The sequence below is a fragment of the Cyprinodon tularosa genome, unplaced genomic scaffold, assembly GCF_016077235.1.
Source record: "Cyprinodon tularosa strain WSP-4 unplaced genomic scaffold, ASM1607723v1 ctg26, whole genome shotgun sequence".
NCBI classification, from domain to species: domain Eukaryota; kingdom Metazoa; phylum Chordata; class Actinopteri; order Cyprinodontiformes; family Cyprinodontidae; genus Cyprinodon; species Cyprinodon tularosa.
Window position 1 is genome coordinate 3,226,636 of NW_024038961.1, and position 20,311 is coordinate 3,246,946.

Below are 20,311 nucleotides of genomic sequence, written 5' to 3' on the forward strand. Positions count from 1 at the left end.
CATTGTTTCTACCACTGGAGCTGTTCCTCCATTAACCTTCATATTGCACAATTTGTAATTATGGAAATAAATCTCCTAAGAGGAATTACTGCAATTTTGAAAAAATAAAAAATAAAAATCCAAATTATTATATCAATTTAAATACTGCAATGGCAAAACATTTTTCTGCATCCCACAAGTCACATGATCTGCTACTAGACCTTTATGCCTTGTAAAAAGATGAGGAGTAGTTGGACGATGATGGGGCCCAATAGTCGTGACTGATATATTGATATATATCATGTTTTTACCTCTGCCATAGTATTTTCTGTGTGAACGTTATTCCTGTGCAATTTTAATTGTATTTCTTATTAAACCGAAAAACCGCATTTACGAAAATTTGCCTATCCAAATGAGCAGAAAATTGTCATAAATTTGTGCACATTTGTAAAAAAAAAAAAAAAAAAAAAATGCACATTGTTATAGTTTAGTTTTTTCGTCACACTGTAGACGAATAAGTTCATTTTTGGTCTTATGTGACCACCTATAGTAAATGTCCGATACGTGGACCTTTTGAGGCTTTCTTTTTAGAAGCATCCTCCATTATTCAGAGTTTTGTAACCAACAAGAGATTCTTCCACATGAGCTGCAGACCTCTGCAGCTACTCTGAAGTTACTGGCCTTTTAGGTGGGTATCACTTTCTTTGTTAAATTTGTCCAAACTCAGTATTTACAGACGATGCATTAAACAATCCTCCATGAGAAGCTTTGGGTATTGTTTGATATATAAATATTCTTCCTGATCTGCTTGGTGTTTTCCTTGGTCTTCATAACCTGTTTGTTCAACATTCCATTAGAGCAAACATGAATTTTTATATTTTACTAGTATTTTAATTCCAATTCAAAACTATTTGCATTTTCCAGCTGGTCTAAGGCTAAAATCATTCTTTTCCTACTGCTGACCTCAGCCACATCTTCAGTTTGCCTCATGTAGGTGGGGATGGCTCCTCCGTTCCTCGAGCTGTAGGACCTCTCGGAGCAGGCGCTGGATGCGTCGCTGTTGGCGTCATCATCAGAATACATGCTGTAGTTCTCATACCGCCGCCGTGCTGGCTTCTTCTGCACGAAAGAAAGAGTGAGTGTAGAGGGATAAAAATTTATATCTCAAACGGCAAAAAAAAAAAAAATATATATATATATATATACACACAAACTAATCCTGAAGGAGAATGCAAGCACATCTAAGAGACAAACGAAACAAAACAACACACTGTTATGATCCAGGAGGACAACCTGACCTTAGATCGCATGTCTCCCAACAGCTGATAGCATTAAACAGAGGTAAAAGCGGGAATTAGTGAACACGCAGACATGCACCCAGAGAAATGTGAGCCGTCTCATTTATTACTGTGTTGAAGGAATGTGCTTCATTTTTTACATTTGCGGATGTACCGTACGTACCAGCGCATCTGCGAGTGCCTCTTCTACATCCGAGCCAGTGTTGAGGACCTTCATGGCACTGACTGAGGAAGAAAGACGGCTGGAATGACTGATGCCATAACCCGATCCTGCAGATCGAGAAACAGTTAAAGAGAAAGGAGGGAAGATCTATTAAAAACGTGAACATGGCAAGTTAATAAACCTCTATGCTCTCCGTCTTCAATTACGGATCCACAAATTAATCTTTTTCTCATCAACAACAGCTCATCAACATCCACACAACATCACACTCATCATCATCCTGAGAGTCAGTCCTGTAGGTTAATGCGATGACTTGTTAGACGACATTGGACTTGTCACTGGAGGAGAAAGGATGACTTAAAAGGACAAGAATGCATGTTGGTGCTCCTGCAGACAGGGGTCAAAGCTAAAGAAAAAGAAAGGAATGAACAAAACTGGAAAAAAAACGGTTATTAAACTGGAAACTGAACGGGCGGAAGCATGCGATTCCACTGGAGGGGTTCAACATCCTAGAGCAAAACGTTCAAAAATAATAATAACAATGAAAAATAAAGATCAATGACAAAGAAAAAAATGAGTAAAAGAAACATAAAAAGAAAAATAGCGAGTGGCCAAGAAGGTGGGGGGATGAAGGGCAAAGAAATAGATGTACTCAGCCTTCACCTGCAGCCCCAAAAGCGTCAGGTGTGTGGAGTGCTCCGGTGGAGCGGGAGTAGCTCCTAGTGGCTGTAACCAAGATTAAAACACACACACAGAGTTTAACAGCCACTCAAGCAAACAAGTAAGAACCAGGCAGGAACGTCACACTGAGTGCAGCATGTGAACAAAGAAGGAAAGGCAGCTAAACATAAACACGTCTGTTCTCCTGCTTTACTCTAGCTTTAAACCATTACATTTAAACTACAAAACAAAGTTCTGCAAAGTTATTAATACGGCCTAAACTTTCTCACATTTTGAATGTTTATTTATGGAAGATTGTATGTGGAACTCCAACATAATGGAAAGTCTGCATCTAGTTGGTGATTTTTTTCAAGACTCAAATATAAAATCTGCAGCAGCTGGATTTAAGAAGTCAAACAACTATAAATGGAGTCAACCCATTCATCTAATTTGTGAAGGTTTATTAGTGAGTGTTATTGAGCAAAAGGCATCAGGAAGACAGCAGTGGTGTAGCAGTTTGAAGTTATAACCAATTGAAATCGACAGAGCAGGAAACTGCTGCAAACCCATCTAGACATGGCTGGCATTCATCCTACACTGACGGGCATCAATCAGAAGCAGCCAAAAGGCTCATGGTAACTCAGGAGCTACAGAGAGCTACAGCTTAGCTGGGAGATTCTGACATGTATAAAACAGTAAAGGAAAGAAACTTGAATTGGCTGCAAGAAATCCATGAGAGGAAAAATTTTCTACAAGTAACGCAGAGGATCCTTAAGGGCTGACATTTGCTTCCGGAAGATGTTTCCAGAGTGGACTAAGATGGAAACGCAGCATCATGCTGTAGGCGTGGAAATTTTTCGCATCCTTTATAATTATCATGATGAATTTGTATTTATTATAGAAATAGATTATAGATTTATCGCCTAAACGATAAAGTTGTAGTAATGATTTAAATAATAAAAAATGGGTGATTTTGATTTTTTTTTTTAAATATCTCTCTTCTTTTTCTTTCATATTTTTTTTCCATTGGGACACTGGTAAATTCAAAGAATATGAGTAAATGTGGTTAATACATCTAGTGTTATAAATCACACTTTTTTAAAAACATTTTATTTAACTGGAGTCTTAAAGAAGCCTATTTTAAATCTGTATTTCTTTGGTCCTGAGCAATATTTGTAATCATAGAGCTATGGTTGCTGTAGCACGTAGTCATCGCTATAAAGTTACCTCTACTTCAAAGAATGAATTAATAGTGTTTTATCGTAAATTTGATTGATATCAAGAAGAACCACAAAATATTGTGAGAAAAATTTCAGGCCACATTGCCCAGCCTTATCATTCTTTAGCAATCTGATGGAAATGCAGCTCAATGAATGACCAGTAATCCCACCATCAATCCATCCATCTGACTCTCTGAGCTTCCATCCATCCAGGGCTGAATACAAATTCACGGAAGATTAGGGACTGGATTACCAAAAAAAACTTTACACAACTGTTTCAAAAATAAAGGAAAAAGTTTAGCCCTTATAGCCCCCTGTAACTACTATTACTTTATTATTTGCTGATGAATGTTAATATAATGCTAGTATCAATATGTTGCTTAACTACACTCATGTAATTCAAGTACCAGTATAAAGTGTTTTTTTTTTTTTTTTAAATAACAGTAATCCAGTTTGAGGTCTGATGGGATTGAAACTAAAATATTCGATTCTAAAGTTTGAGAATTAAAATTTAATCTTTTTTTGAAATTTCAATGGATACCAAACTCTACGGCAGACATTTTCTTATTTCAAACAGTAAGAAAATTTTGAAAAGCTATATATCTTTCTCCAACTCTCCTGAATTAAAAAAGCTACTTTTTTCGCTCAATCTCGTAAAATCTCCCCCAGAAATACATGACAGATTTTCTTCACAATGTGAAAAAGTTTAAGGCGTAGGAAGACTTTTACAGTGCTCCCTATGTACAGGCTAAGAACTCAGTCTATGAGCTAAAGATGCTGCCATGTCTGAAGACTTGCTCGACTTAATCCTCCATGCACCTTCCCTCCTGACAGCTGCCTGCTACTGCTACTCACCAAGAGGTGTGAAGGAGCGTACGGGGCTGGTGTCCCGGCTGCTCTCCCTGCTGGCCTCCCTGCTGCAGCCCTGACTCATACTGGGCCGAGGGATACGACTGCCTCGAGCTAAGGCCACCCAACCGTACATCCAAGGACAGGACAGGAGAGCAGCGGAAGAGAAAGTGGAAGGGAGGAAAGTGGTTTAAAGACGACAAAAAATATTGACAAAGAGAGAAATCCAAACAGAAAAAGGGAAAGGGTATAGAAGTACCCGAATTAAGATAAGAGAAAATGAGACAAAGATACCAAGAAACCATGAGCCAGGCTGACTGGTCCTTAGAAAGCATCTCAACGATATCATCTCCATCTCAAAAGACTGAGATTAACACCACTTTAAACATTTCCTTCTGTTTAACCAAACTTAAATATCTTAATTTAAAAAAATGACAAATTATTGTAAGATGAGGTTCAATTTTTAAACTATTGCATCAATTCAGAAACTGCAGACGTGGCGATCAAACAGTTGATGCTGTTAAAACACATTATGCTGGGCTGCACTCTAGAGCCTCATGATGAGCCATGGCTGCGGCAGCATCATGCTGTGGGGAAGGCTTTTCTTCAGGAGAAAAGCTCAACCAGAGTTGATGGGAGAATAAAGATGAGATGCATTTCTAAGAAGCAAAAAGCCTGCAGAGGCCGGCGGTCAGACATTCAGAGAATGGATCTCTTTTCCCCTCATTAAACACAAAGATTAGGAGAAAACAAAGAAACAAAAGTGGCATTCAAGGTGGATTTAGCAATGAAAGCAAGTGGGTGAGAGGATCTTCTCTGCTCACTGCTTTGCTTGTCCTCAGCATGTACTGCGCCATCCCTGGGCAATCCAACCTAGGATGATCCTGTGAGCGCTTATCAAACAGCCACTAATGCTGGTGATTAGTATGAACAGGAGGAAGGGTGTCCATAAGGTATGGTCATCTGGCTATGTGGCGCCCATCACCACAACAAACAGCCATGAAGTCAGAGTAATTAGAGAGAGGAGGTCTATGAAGCTAAGCCAGCGGACTGGGATGCTGGATGATTCAAGATGTGGATAGATTGGTTAGGAGGGTCTGATCAGAAATAGAGCCTTACCTCCTCTGCTGGCACCGTTGTAGTTTGAACTAAAGCTAGAAGGAGCTAGAAGACAGAGGAAGCAAGGGAAGGAGGAGAAAATGAGACTGAGCGGACTAAAACAATGAGTTGGGCTTCATATCTAATCCCGTCAGTAAACTGTCACAGAAAACAGCATAAACATGTCAGACTCACCGACAGAGAGCCGAGTGGGCGAAGAGTCCCTAGAGCAGCCCTGGCTGCGCGGGATGCGGCTGCGTCTGTGTCCGTCCCCTGCGGCTCCGGCCAGCACCCTGTGAGGCCCTGAGCTCATGGTGCTCAAAGCTGTGGTGGTCAGCACGCGACCAGGAGAGCCACTCCGACTGCCAGCTTCGAGAGAGGGAAGGAGGGCAGAGAGAGAAGAGAGGCAAGTCAGAGCTCTGTCCATTCAGTGGTAGGCTTTATAAAAGCTATCCCACTTTCAATATTGTAAATGTAAACAACAGCTTCTCTGCACTCATCATCATCAGAGGTAAAGATGTGTAAAAAACACTTAAAATAAATGAGTGTAATCAAAGATGATTGAAAAAAGAAAATCTCCAATGTTAATTTTTACATCTGATCGATAAGACAAAAGGTTATTTTGGAATTTTGTCAGAAAAAAAAAACAATTTTGTTGATAATTGCTACTGGAACTTAGACAGGATCTGTTCCCTCTAGTAGAAGGAGACCACTTCAAGAAGGTCTGGGGCTAAAAAGAATGAACAGTAAGGTGTAGGATGTGTTATGCTGTGGGGCAGTTTCTCTTATTTTAAGCTGTGAACTGGAAATTACTGTAGGATAATATTCACTAAACACAAAGAAATCAGCACAGAAAATAAATGCACTCTCATTACCTTCACTTAAAGGGGACTTACAATACTTCCTAATAAACATTTAGGTCTGCTACCAATAAAAAAACATCTTCATTAGTTTCTTTGCACTAAAATCCCTCTGAGGGCTTTATCATGTTTATAGAAATAGGCTGTAGCTCTGAACATTACCCAACTCAATATTTACACAATTAGACTCACAATATAGATGCAAGAATGTTGGATCTATATCTATATTGGTGGAGTGGCAGCCTAGTGGTTAGGGCATAGAGCTTAGAATGCTGAGGTTCTGAGTTCAAGCCCCTCTTCCACAGACTGCCACCCTGGGTCTCTGAGCAAGACCCTTAACCCCACACTGCTCCCCGGGTGCCCCACGATGGCAGCCCCCTGCTCCCCAAGTTGATGGGTTAAATGTGGAGGTAAATTTCTTTCTTTCTTCAATGTGAGATCAATAAGGTTAAATTATTATTACGGTATTATAAAACAAACAATCAACAAACACGACTGCAGGTCTTCGGCGGCGTTTGCTGGACAAACTGAGAATAAACAGCAAGCAGTTCCTGAATGGTAAGGAATCTATTCCTCCTGACTGATTGTATTCCAGACACAAGAAGTGGAGGAGCTTGATTTTTTTCTCCCACAGGTTATCAGCATCACGTTAAACACAGCTAAAGTCAGTTTAAAGTTTTTTTGTTTTTTTTTTAAGATCTATCCTGCAGCTTTAAGGAGACCTTTGCTGTGGGCGTCCACTCTCGGATGGAGCTGAAAGGTGCTATGTAGTGAGAGCAGTCGGTGGAACCAAATTATTTCACTGCTATTAAATCATTTTTAAAGGCTATTTTTTAATGACCATGATGCTACTGGGAGAAGCATTGTGTGTTGGTTTACTTGCAGTCTTTTTTTTTTTTGCAGTGACTCTTGATATCTTATCCTCTGTCAACTGCTTTTTTTTAAAATGTCACTTATGTGGTGAATTGATGCATTTTGCGTGCTTCACCGCTGAGGAATCTTTCCATTGCTAGATGCAAACTTCACAGTATTCTTAAATACTGGTGTTCAGGATTTGCTGCGGCGCTCAGCAGTGTGAAGGAAAGAGGGAGATGCTCTGCAGGCAGGGGGCTCTACAGGCTGCTCCGATCCGTAACAAAGGACAGCGATCGGTGATCATCCATCACACTTTTTTATGTAAATCGGCCGATTAAGATCGGTGGCTGAGCTAGTGGCACACCACTAAATGTAATCAGTTATATTTTACAGTTTTACTTTGCATGGGTAGGTAGGTGAGGGGATAGGCTCAGCTCTGGTCAGTACATGAGGAGCAGTGCCCACGGTTTGTGATGCAATATTCAGCAGGTTTGTTTTTCTAACCAGCTCATTTTCTCAAAAATCTTGGATTGTTTTAGGTTTTTTTGTTGGTGCTTGGGCTTTCTCTTGGACCGAAAGTGACCAAAATGAAAGGACAAAGACATGGAGAAAAAAAAAAAAAAAAACATTTAGCAAAATATGTCCCCTTTTAAGTCCTGACAGAAAAGCTACAGAGAAACACAGTACAGGTGAGCAGGGAAAACATCCATCTATCAAAGCTCCACCCTTCCAAAATGTCAAAAATTATTTTGCGTTCTTCAAAGTTTACAGGAGATTACTCATGTGCCATGAAAGCTACGGTCATTTTAAGGCTTTTCACACATCTTTACAACAGGTGCCAGTAGGTGCACGGGATATTGGGTCTTATAAATATAAAAGCTTCCATAAATACTTTTAGATAACAACAGTGTTTAACGTGATTGGAAAGAGGATTCCTGGGGTTAGCAGAGCTACATTAAGTTAACAATGAGATAAGAAATGATCGCAAAATCCTTCATCTGAATAAAAATACATCAGAAATGTTACACTTCTTAAATCATCCCATTACATTCAAATTCAATATACTCCAAAGATATAATGAAACTGAAGATTTTTTAAAACCTATTATAACGGTTATGTTACAATCCAATATCCTCTTTCCCCTGGGGATCCAGTCTCCGAGTGCTCAGCCCACACAGTGTTTAACTCGACTCGCTGTACTACAACCCGTGAGACAAACAGGTGAGGGTCTAAGGTGCCAGTGCTTGGTCTTTAATCTCATAGTAAACTCTGATAATGGAAGCACACAACAGGCTATCTGTGTGAAACACAGAAACTGATCTCAATCCACACAAACACACACAACACTGATTCAAATTAGTGCCAATAAACACCAACAAACACAACCTACACATATTAAAGACAAAACTATGTGCATACAAGCTCAGATGTCACATTTCCTACTATTTCATCAGGTTACTTGATTGTGTTTTTATTAATTTATTTATACTAAAAGACAATGATATGAGAGAAAAAAAATGTAAAAAATAAATAAATCGTTAGCCGTTCTAAACAGAAGTGGGTGCAAATATTAAGGCTTTTGAAAGCAATAACATTAACTTAATTTGCAACTACATATCCCAGCATGCCTTGACAGCAGTGCAGAAAAATTAAAGCAGTCTATTATGTGAGTGTGAGTAAAAAAAAAAGGGAAGCAAAGGAAACCAAACAGAGTAGAGTTTAGAAAAGAAAAAGAAGCAGTGCTGTAGCCTTACCACCAACAGGGTTAGCAGACTGAGATCCTGATACATTAAGCCCATTGGTAGAGGGGAGGGGGTTAAAGAGGGAGGCCAAGGAAGAGCAAGTTAAACCAGATGAATTATGGGTTAATGCAGAAGCGTTATGGAAGCAGAGCTTAATGGGAGCGCATCCTTGTGTTTCAAAGCAGCAATGTTAGAGAAGCTTCAGCATGTTAGTCAAATAAGTTCAAGGGAAAACAAGAGCAGAGACAGAATGAACCAGCTGCAGATGGTTGACTGGGAAGAAGCAGTGCATGTTTGGACAACCTGTCACAACAAGGACATTCAATTCTCTCTCACATCAGAGAAAACCTTCAAACCTTGTTTTATAGATCAAAATGAGCCCTGTCTACCAGTAAGTACTTTCAAACTGATCATTTTTGAATTTCTAGCTAACAATTTTAACATCTCTTGTCTTTCACCTAAAATCCAAATAAAATACACTCAGTTCCCTAGTTGAAACTGGACAAAATAGCAAAAATGCTTAAGAGATTAATGCTTTCCCAGTGCTAAGGTAGTCTTCTTAAATCCACGCTAATGCTGCAGAAAAACGACATGTTAACCACACCAACATCAGTGATGAGACACTGCATGCAGAGGGAAATACAAACACTCTGCTTTGTATGAAACGCCTGGATCAGAATGAAAGCAGTAGCGGGTGGGCCACCAATCCCCACTGTGGGACACAAAGACAAGCACACTCCGACAAACAGATAGAATACCTGGTGTGCAATCGGATTCGTCGGAACCTGAAGGCACAAGAACATATACATTGGGCTTATCGTTACCATGACACCAACAGACTGTGAAACTACACAATCGGAGCCTTAGAGGGAAGGAAACACCGCATATATCTCACACTTCATCACCTCTGTAACGTCACAGATAGCTTCACTCACATTGGGCTTTAAACTGAATGGGATGGAAAAGAACTTACGCTGGGACTGGGAGACCATCTTAGTGCGGCTGCGCCCTCTAGAGTCCACCTGGCTCGACACGCTGCTGGCGGTCGTCAAGGGCTGCTTTGTGCGAGCTCGGCCTGCTTGTAAGAAAGGAAAGCAACCATTTATTTCTATAAAACACTGCCTGCAGCAGAACAAAACCCAAAGCAAGAAGCAACAGCTGAAATGTACACATTTAAACATTCTCATTTAGCTAGCAGCAGATGCATATAGCAAGGATGATTGAGCTGCAGATAAAAAAAATGACCTGAAACTGATTGAAAAGCTACAAACTACTGCAACATATGAGGATGATTTAATCAGTAAATAACCTTAAAACACACCATTATGAAAGTGTTGCCAATTATTTTTATTGTTAATAGCAGAAAATTAATTTTCAGGATTCTGAGAGATTCCCCTTTAGCTATATTAGTTATGTAAGAGAGAAGAACTACAACACCAGCTTAAGCAGTTACTATTTATTATTCATTTTTACACTATGAAAAAAGGAGAAAAAAATAAAATTGGATCTCTACGAACAAAAGTAGAAATAAGCAGTTAATTTAACTGGGGCTTCCTGCTAAATCGTCCCTAAAACACCATCAAAGAGGCACCTGCCAGTGGGAGCAGATTGTAAATCTATGGTTCCACCTTCTCTGCTGTACGTATAAGACGTCATATGGTGTCACGACACATCCTGCCTGTCCCAATAAAAATAGAAAGGACTGACTGGTGCCGTTTGATGCAAATATTAAGGGGTAAGATTTCCTCTTATAGGTTAAATATCAAAAGCGGAAGATAGCTGCCATCTATACAAGATGAACAGCAGAGGGCGCTGTGGGCAAGCTAGTTTAAATAGGTTGGGATGAAGTGATTGAAGGGGAAGGCCGAATGAGGCAGAGTGAGATGATCTTACCATCCGTTTTATCAGAGGCATCATCTTAAGTAGCAAAGAGAGACGAAGAGAAAAATAGAGGAAAAATATATCGATACAAACATAAAAGATTAAGAATTGAAAGAACAAAAACAAAGGATGTGAAAACAAGGGGGGAAAAACCCAATTGAGGACAGAAAAAAGGCAGATAGAGGAAAAAGAAAGAGAGGAACACAAAGTTCATTAGTAAAAGACCATTTGATCAAAGAAAGCATGGTGCAGATGTCCGTTACAACAGCAAACCTTTCTTTTGTGACAGACCAAGACAAACTAGAGACTGTGGAATGGAAGAAAAGAGATCAATGTTTTTTTCCAAATGTGTGACTGTAAATAAAAAAGCTGATATATAAACTGATATCTATGCTCATTCCTCTTTGTAATTTAGCCCAAGCTCAGTCTGACTGGTTACGTGATGATTAGAAAGAGCCAAGCCTGCTAAATATGTCCTTGTGGTTTCAGGTCTGGCATGGTGACAGACCATAACACCAAAGCATTTATTTCTAGCCCTGGTTGTGTTTAGGATCCTGCAGGAACATGAAACCTCTACTGTAACCTGCCCTGTATTTAGCGCCATCATTTATCCCCTTAGAAGCTTAGAGCTGAAGAATGCATCCCCACAGCATGATGCTGCCAACACCATGTAAATGACAAGGAGGATTTATTAAAGGATCATTGCATAGTTGTTTTGTGTTGAACTGGACCTCTTACAGCCCAATTTTCACATAGGCTCAATTTACAGCTCTTGCATTACGGGAGGATTTTTAGTGTGAACTACTGATTATTATATGGTGCCTAATTATTTTTAGGCACCAGAAGTTGCACTTCTCAGCTACAGCTTAGCTACTATTGTCTGCTTCTTTGTTTAATGCGCCCCTTGCCAAGTCTTGCCAAGGTGGGCGGCCATGTTTTGGTAGGTCTGCAGTTATTCCATACCCTTTCGTTGATGTTAAAACTGGGGATATTCATTTATCCCCCAGCTCTGCTTAAACCTTCCCCAAACTGTCCTGTTGTGTTTCTTGGTCTCCATAATGCTGTTTACAGATATATTATTGATTATATTAATGCGAATGCATGACAAACTTTTCGAATACTTCAACCTTTTTAAAATCAGGTCCCTTATCTTTCACTCCACAGACAGAGTTTACGCTGGTTTATGACATTAAAACACAGATTACAGATTGTAGTTGTAATGCAACTAAGTGTGAAGAGGTTTAATCAAAGAGTGCAGGCATACAGTTTGAAACAAAGAAAAGTAACACAGGAGGATAATGTTGGTCTACAGAACATGCACTGAACATCAACAGGTGAGCGTGCAGGTGGAGAGAAGAGGAAAGGCGGTTTAAGCACCGAACAGTGAGAGTGAGCGGCTTCATCCCTGAGCTTTAATGGATTTTATCTGATTAACAACCTACCTACCCCCTGTAGTGATCTAAAAGCCTCCTTAGATTGAGATTTCATCCTTCTGCATCATTTCCTGCTAAGCGTGTGCTGACCAAAGCCTGCACTGTCTGATCAGTCATCTAACTTTCCTGACAAAGCCCTTACCCAGAGAGGAGTAGGAGCCGGGGGGCAGACGGTTCGCTCCCCTGGTTTGTCCGACGTTCCGGTATTTAGCAACCGCTGCTGCGTTCACATCCACATCGCTGCGGGAACGCTGCAGGGACACTGACGAAGCCCCACCCCTCGTACTGGCAGAGACTGATGAGACGGCAGGAGCAGGGTGGGTGTTGATGGGAGAAATAACGGGATGGGGGGTGACGGGATATACAAAAAAAAACAAAAACAAAAAAAAAAACATCACAAACACATGCAGGCACTGTACCACACATACACCACAGCATACAGAAACACCAGTAGACATACAGCACAGTGTATGAGTCCAACTGTGTAATAATAGAAAACCACATGTGGAGGCGAGCGCTTTCAGCTGGACGCAAGATGATGGAGATGAAAATGATGTGAAAGGATTTTGAAGGAGCTGATATTTGCCTCACTGTGTGTGAGAGAAATCTGAACATAAGTTTGGGTTTTGACTGAGGCTCCTCTGTGAGGCTGTTTGACTCACCTCGACCTGGACCCGCCGACCACTTGGAAGTCAGAGGACGGCTGAGGAAACAGGGAGGAAACTGGGTTAGAGCGCAAAAAACAACAGTAACAAAACCATCAAAAGACTAAATCCCCTCTAAGCAGACGGGGGGAAATACAGCCGCCCTGTAACATTATGCTCCCCATCTTCTACTTCCTTAAATTTAAACACAGGCTGTCATATCCTACTGGAGAAATATATATATAGATTCTACTAACACAAAATATGACATTTCAAGTGTTTTTTTATGTACATTTTCATAATTATGAATTATAACTAATAAAAGAACGGATTTAAATTGTGGATGTGACCATTAAACACGTTTTTAAATTAAGAAACTGCCCGTTACTCTAAAAAAATAAAAAAATGACAGCTGATTTGATGGCTGTCCAGCAGACAGTCACCTGCACCATCTAAGAGGGAAAAGTCAGCCACTACAGATGATTCCTGCATTCGAGCATAAAACATACACAAGCAACATGGATGACCGAAGCCTTCAACACATTATGAAGCAACGCCCATTAAAGTTTAGTGGGGGTTACCATAAACCACACAGCAGCAGCTACAGCTACAGCTCTCTGCTTTTCTTGTGTTAAGTCACTTTTGAACCAGAGATGATATCAGAAGCTCCTTATCCAGGGTTTATACATGAATGAGTAACTCTTATTTAATGCTTTTTATTGTTCTTTTAATGCTCTTAGAAATAATCTTAATGCCATCAACAAGTTCCCATGACTTATATATATATATATATATATATATATACATATATACACACATAGATATATACGGCAAAATCCTTCGTCATCTTCACCATGGACAGGCTGCAGCCATGTCCCGAGTTCCTCGTTTTCCCGCAACTTTGGTTCAAATTTGCATTTTCCCCCATTCTCTAGCCTTTTCTCCGCCTCAAGCTTCTTTTCCGAATCATTTTAATGCCACGATGATCACATTTAATGAACTTTAATGCCAATTAAGGCCTTAATTTATAAAAAAAAAATAATTTAATGACTTTTAATGATTTTTAATGACCCGCAGAACCCCGGTTATCGGAGCTAAAGAGGAAAGAGTTGACAAGCTGCATCCAGATGCTGCAAAAATTGACACCCGACAACAATACCTGAAAAAAATAACATCTTCAGTGATACCTGTGCTAATCCTCTGACCTAATGACCTGAAGGTCACTGAATAACTAATAAGTGCTTTTATTACACATCAGCAGAACAACACTCTGACCACCTCCACACCATGTCCCACTGATTCAGTAATCCCTATGTGTATATAAAGTGCAGCATTATTTTGTATTTGCTGTCAAGTCTGATGGTCTAGAGCAACATGCATCTATGATGAAATTTTGAAGTAAATTAAGCTTGGTTTAAATTTCAATGCCAGGTTTAGAAAGGATGATGATACAGAGGTACGTCTGTAAAGGGACGACCATGTGAATTCGCTCACATACTAAAGGAAGGGAAGATCTGCCAAGCTGAGAGCAGATTAACAGAAACTTTCCATAGCGTAAGAGATCAGAAATTGGGTCAATCCCCTTCCTCTAAAATTACTGCAGTGCAAAGATTTAACTGAAGTGTTTCAGCGTGCTCAAACGTGTAAACTAAGCTACAGATGAACAGAGCTGAATATTCGTTACTTTAGGCTCTCTTGGGAGGAAGAAGAGGAGCGGTCACTCTGGGGAAGTGAGGCCACGCTGCCGGAGCTCTTCAGGTGGGGCTGCAGCGTTTTCTGGTAGGACGCTTCTAAGGAGTTGTAAAGAGCGTCGGCTGCTGCTGGGAAGTGGTTCCTCAGACCCCAGTAGGCCCTTAAAGAGAAAAACATCAAGTGAGGAGGGAGAAAAAAAAAGACAAAACTAATAAACGGTGGAGAGGTAAATCCTTCTCAGGAATGTCTCTGCTTCCGTCTTACTTGCGGGCCTCCGCTCTGGCCTCTGAGTCGGCATCTCGGATTCCCTTTTTGATGCTCTCTACCAGGACTGCAGTGTGTCTGGGGCAGAAATGAATAAATTAATAAGGAGGCCAAGTGGAAAAAAAGTGTTAAAATTTATGAAAGATTCACATGAATCCTGCAGATCTCTCTCTGCAATTAATGACATTTCAACCTCTCTGAACTGTAGGAACTCACAGCTCCATTCTCTCTCTCTATATATATATATATATTTATTCCAAGTTTAAAACAACTGAATAATTTGACCTTTTTGTCAATTATCAAATCAAACCTAACATTAATGGGTGGACTCTAGCTAACAGTTTTGCACAACAAACATGCGCTTACAGGTGCTGCAATTAAGACCTAAATAACTGTTAATAAGTCAGACTGAGACTGAACTCGTGTCCTCACCTTTCTAGAGAGTGGGTGTGCCATTCCTGTAGGAGAAGGTCCAGGAAATCATAACAGCGCCTACAGATTACACATTTAGTTTAATCAACCAAACACAAAAACACTCAACATCATAACAGCATCATCATAAACCGACAGCTGATATCAAATAACCCAAGATCACCTTGTTGCAGTCACAGGCTAACAGCATCTTTCGAATCATTGCCAGAAGTGTTTAACCATGAGCAATTTTTACTTTTATTTGTGTTAATGACCTCTGACTCATTTGTTTATAATCGCTTTGGTCTTTCTTTACTATTTAGTTGGAAAAGACAGTTCTGAAACAGTAAAAAAACACGACTGCAGTGATGCTAAGCTAATGCTAAGCTAACTCTAGCTGCTAGAAAACAGACTTTACAACAAAATAGTGTTTATTCAATGTGTTTAGGAAATTACATCTTACAAACTATAACACACTCAATCGCTGAGATTTGATATATATATATATATTTTTTGCTTTTGTATGTGTCTTTAAACTTGTATGCGTCTTGAAACTTTGAACGAAAAGGTATTCACACCAACAACTGTCTGCTGGTGCATTAGCATTAATGTGTGTGTTTTTCTCACCTCCTCACAGCCACAGACTTGGAAGTGCAGTTGCTGGTAATCAGAGGGATGAGCCGTGGGACATGAGTGTGCTGCAGAAACAACAAATCTGAAATTAAAGCTCTTATATTCGGTTTCCCAAACAAAAGGTGCACCTAAACAAAGCAGGAAAATACCGGCAGAGGAAGTGTTTTGAGTAAACTCACCCGTATAATAATGCGGATGGCTGATACACCAGAGGTGGCCATGACTTTAGCACAGTTGGGGATGAGGTTGAACAGAACAGGGACGATGGCTTCGGCTCCATGGTCGAACTTATTCCCCAGGACTGACGAGAGATGGCTGAATAAGGAATAGACAGGAGATTAGACCCAATTTAACACAAACAGCATGGATGCTGTGCTGTTTAATTTTGTATCAGAGCATTGGGTTTAAGCCATCGGCCGAACTGACCTATCAGCAGATCTACAGAAGAAAATCTAAATTATTTCTTCCCAGTAATCAATTACTGCTCCCACATTTATCATGAGACGATTCATTAAACATCCAGAATGAATCCTTACTGGAGGGTTTTTTTAGACAGTAGAGAGAGATGGATGGATGGACTGATTCTTTTTTACGACTTTATTCCCATTTCCCCCGTCTAAAGTGTAGGAATTGAAATATTAGCCATCTCCGTTTCTCTTTGGTCTGGAGTTGTGTCAATCTGTAAATATTTTCTTTAAATACAGGGGAGGAACTCACGCCACAGTGATGCAGGCCTCTCGGACCACTTGTGAGCGCAGGTCTTTAGCCGAAAGTTTGAAGGCGCCGTCTAGTAACCGTAGATGCTGGTAAAAACAGTCGTAGGTGGCTGCGCCCGCCACCAACAGGGACCGGATTTTCTTCAGCTGCAACAACAACCCAAAATACAGTTAAAGACAGGATAGTGAGAGCCTTCGCTTCCATTAGTACAATGGGGTTAAGAACTAACAGCGATGCATCTCTGGTCCCAGTCGTGTTTGTCATCAGAGCAGATCTCACGGATCTTATTGAGGTTGTCCTCAAGGTCCCGTGTAGAGTAGATCTAAGAGAGGGAGGAGGACTGTTCACATGTGATCCAATAAAAAGATGAACATTTAGAAATGTCTAATGGTCGAACCGTACCTGAACAGTAGGGACATCAGTAAAGGATCTAATGAAATCCTCTTCATCAACTGCCCCAGCACTCTCCTTAGAAACTTAAGAAAAAACAGGGGAGAGGAAGAGTAAATCCATGCAAATGTAAACTGGAGACTGAATAAAACCCTTATAGCAACAATTCTGCACAGGTCGGCTAAAATCACCAAGTCAGACATAGCTGACTGTGCTCTAATGGTCGTCCAGACAGTAATGAGTCTGCCAATCACAATGCTCCAGGGTCTGGATGTCTTATAGGCCCGTATCCTACTGCAGGATATAGGCCTATAGGTCAATTACAACTCCTTACTGGGGGGAACTGAAGAGAGAAGGAAGAAAGGAAACACGGAGAATAAAGAGAGCATTCAAAGATGAACTCGTTATGAAATGAGTTGGACCAGCTGGGAAGGTGTAATCCACCAGGAAGGATGCTGATGTAGAGCTGCTACAAACACCAAGCAAAACAATTCTTTACTATGCTACACAAATAAGCTTCCTTGTGTATTTCTGCATAGTAACCTACTAACACTAGCAATTATTGTAGGATCTGGGTGTGTTAGAGTGTGTGGGTGTAATTTCATTTGGATGCAAATGGAGTAAAAAGAAACCTACCAAGGGAAATGTTCTTACAGAGCACAAACTTAAAATGCCAGTATTTTACCAAGTGATGCATGGGAGGAAAAATAGGCCTTTATCGTCAAAAGATGCATCTCAAAAACTGCACTTCATGAACGTTTTTTCTCTCACTTTTCCCTTCAATTTAATTTGCCTTTAATGTCATAGGACAGGCATCCCAGAAGTCGGTCCTCGAGGCTCGTTGTCCTGCAGGTTTTAGAGGTTTCCTTGCTCCAGCACAGCTGATTTTAATTTAAAGCTGATTAACAGGCTTTCGGTCTACTGCAATCATTATAATCAGCTGTGCTAAAGCAGGGAAACCTCTAAAACCTGCAGGACAGCGGTCATTGAGGACTGACTTTGGAGATGCCTGTTATAGGAGACAACAGTGTGGAAGGCCAGCTTCTTTAGCGCTGATCATTTTTTTTAACTTAGGTTATCCTGAGCTATTCTCTCCATTTGTGCTGCTATAGGCTCAAGACTGCTGGAGGACAAAGGGACCCTTTTTCATCATTCTACTTCATTCTCTCTCTATTCTCCCATTCTGCAGTATTTGTTTCTTCAATCTCTAACACTCGGCTCTCTCTGCTTTTTCTTATCATAGTAGCTTCATCTGGTCTATTCCTGTTTGGCAGTGACACCATCCTGGAGAGAAATATTTGATGTGCTGCTGCCATCAACACCTGTTTATAGATATCGGAGCTTGTCCTGTTTTTCAGTGTAGCACTGTTTCTTTGACTGTGACTAACTGTAAGTGCTCTTTCATCCCCTGACATGGGAGCTGGCTCAGACCTTGTTTGCCTGGCTCGGACCTCGTTTTTCCTGGCCATGTCCAGGAAAAACAGTGATTGACAGTTGGCTTTTGTATCTCTGCTTCTTTTTCTATATCCACTTCTGTCTCCTTGAACCCCGGTTGGCCTCGGCAGAAGCCGTTCACACTGACCCTGGTTCTGTTGGAGGTTTCTTCCTGTTAATAGGGAGTTCTCCTCTCCACTGTCGCCATAAGCGTTCTTGGTGTGAGGGATTGCTGAAGAGTCAATGAAATCAGCTGGTTTTCCTTAGATAGAACCAATCTTGCTGTATGATCTGGTTAAATTGCCTCTGTAAAGTGCCTTGAGATGCCATGTGTTGTAAAGTGGTGCTATATAGAAAATCCCTTTATTGTCCCACAATGGGGAAATTGTAATGATAAATAAACTGAATTGAATTGAATGTATTTACATTTTTTTGGGACTTTGCCATTGTTACAGATACCTAATGTAGAATTTTCTTTAACACTGGAATTATAACAGATATTAAAATCAGATTTTTCCATCTCTATTCAGAATGCCAAGAGCACGTATACTGATGATCATCTGAAGATGTGAAAAAATTCTAGTGCCTTGGAGCAGTAGAGGGATCATAGGAAAAATTTGAAGGCAAAACTCTACCATGTGTTTGAATAGCTTACAATTGCAGTGACTAAAGTTAAAAAAGTCTTCTTAGAGCTTTTTTAAAAAAAAAATGTATTAAATTTAAATTAAGGGTTATCTTTTGGAGACTTTACTCATTTTACTGGCATGTAACTGGTGTGTGAAGGCCAAGGTAAATAAAGCACCTAGCTTGCCGCTGGTAGCGCTGGGCCTGCGTGCGGCGGAGGACTCTGCAGGTTTCTTTGGAACTTTAGGAACCTTGAAAGTAGCCTGAGCTGAAGAGGAGTGCCCGTCCACGCTGTCATCATCATCGAAGCTACGATCTGTAATGAGAAGCCGGAAAGCAGTGTCACATTAGGGATCGAAATCTTTCAAAAGTTAGGAAACAGTCATTTAAATAAGCTGAAATGAAAGTAAAAAAAAGAAAAAAACCATCCAGGCAGGTTTTTAAGAACATTTTCTTCAGCAAAGATGGAAAAAGAAAATGTTAGTCTCTAGTAATGTCTCCTATTCCTCAAGAATAACAAACTTCATTAATGTTCACAAATAGTGACTTAAAACATGTAGTCATGAAGGAACTTGTATGTATAATACGTATCATAAACGTGTATTATCTTTGCTTATTGCATTGATAAAGGAAAATTCAAAGGTAAATGATGCTATGCATGACTGCATCTAATCATAGTGCAAAAATTGATTTGGAATTTCCTCTTATTCATCCTTAAAAGAAAAAAAATCTATTAGCAGCAGTCGGCTTGGTAGAGTTTATTCAGAAATGAATTAATCAATGCTAATTATAACCACTCCATTTGCTGGGAAGAAAAAGATAAAGCAGATAGAAAAACCAGCCCAACAGATTTCAAACTAGTGACTGATGCACCTCCTCCTAACCCTTTCTGTTGATGCTATCAGAAATAAAGCAAGCCAGAGAAATGGACACACAAACAGACACGCTGTGGAGATCAAACTGTTGGCCCAAGAATGTGGTGGCGCTCTGGTTGCTCTGACAACCAGCCATGGCGAAATGCGCTAAAGCCACCACCCAACACGTTCATACATACTCGGCTCACCTGCAAACAAAAAGATTTTCTCCACCCAAAAGACCTGAGCTTGAAGGGAAACAGGAGCTCATTTGTCTGATGGACAGACGGTCTATTGTGTTTAAAGCGAATGTAAAGGTGTATGCATGTCATGCGTTAAGATTTACACACACAGCTCAGTCCATCCCTGCACTCACAGTCACAGATCCGCTGGCAGATAAGACGTCTCATGCTTCTAGGAGGGCGTGGTTTTCTGGGGTCTCCTCTTTTCTCCGAGCCGTACCCCAAATCAGACACGCGCACATCTACGCTCCTCACACCCCCGTCATGATGAGGCTCAAGCGTTGAACGCACTCCATCCAAAAATCAAGAAAAAAAGAAGCTCCCCTCCATCCAAACAAGTGCCGGCATTTCCTTTCATGTCTCACCCC

The 20,311-nt window shown here is 40.5% G+C and overlaps 1 protein-coding gene across 50 annotated transcripts in view; it reads right to left on the bottom strand.

Moving 5' to 3' along the window:
* Positions 1–20,311, bottom strand: part of clasp2 (cytoplasmic linker associated protein 2) — a 75,899-nt gene that overhangs the window by 24,342 nt on the left and 31,246 nt on the right. For 3 of the 50 annotated variants that reach the window (XM_038288803.1, XM_038288802.1, XM_038288787.1), the window contains exons 8-29: positions 19,026–19,163; positions 16,802–16,875; positions 16,629–16,721; positions 16,400–16,545; positions 15,862–15,997; positions 15,677–15,747; positions 15,071–15,130; positions 14,639–14,716; positions 14,367–14,534; positions 12,701–12,741; positions 12,181–12,333; positions 10,618–10,641; positions 9,698–9,802; positions 9,483–9,509; positions 8,737–8,763; positions 5,463–5,636; positions 5,289–5,333; positions 4,176–4,283; positions 2,104–2,166; positions 1,441–1,547; positions 1,278–1,301; positions 943–1,098 (exon numbers count right to left, since the gene is read on the bottom strand). In XM_038288803.1, coding sequence (XP_038144731.1) covers positions 943–1,098; positions 1,278–1,301; positions 1,441–1,547; positions 2,104–2,166; positions 4,176–4,283; positions 5,289–5,333; positions 5,463–5,636; positions 8,737–8,763; positions 9,483–9,509; positions 9,698–9,802; positions 10,618–10,641; positions 12,181–12,333; positions 12,701–12,741; positions 14,367–14,534; positions 14,639–14,716; positions 15,071–15,130; positions 15,677–15,747; positions 15,862–15,997; positions 16,400–16,545; positions 16,629–16,721; positions 16,802–16,875; positions 19,026–19,163 — 2,018 coding nt within the window. Of the gene's footprint in view, positions 1–942; positions 1,099–1,277; positions 1,302–1,440; positions 1,548–2,103; positions 2,167–4,175; positions 4,284–5,288; positions 5,334–5,462; positions 5,637–8,736; positions 8,764–9,482; positions 9,510–9,697; positions 9,803–10,617; positions 10,642–12,180; positions 12,334–12,700; positions 12,742–14,366; positions 14,535–14,638; positions 14,717–15,070; positions 15,131–15,676; positions 15,748–15,861; positions 15,998–16,399; positions 16,546–16,628; positions 16,722–16,801; positions 16,876–19,025; positions 19,164–20,077; positions 20,298–20,311 lie in introns of those variants that run through there. The other 47 variants (XM_038288813.1, XM_038288812.1, XM_038288804.1 and 44 more) reach the window with 36 other exon arrangements.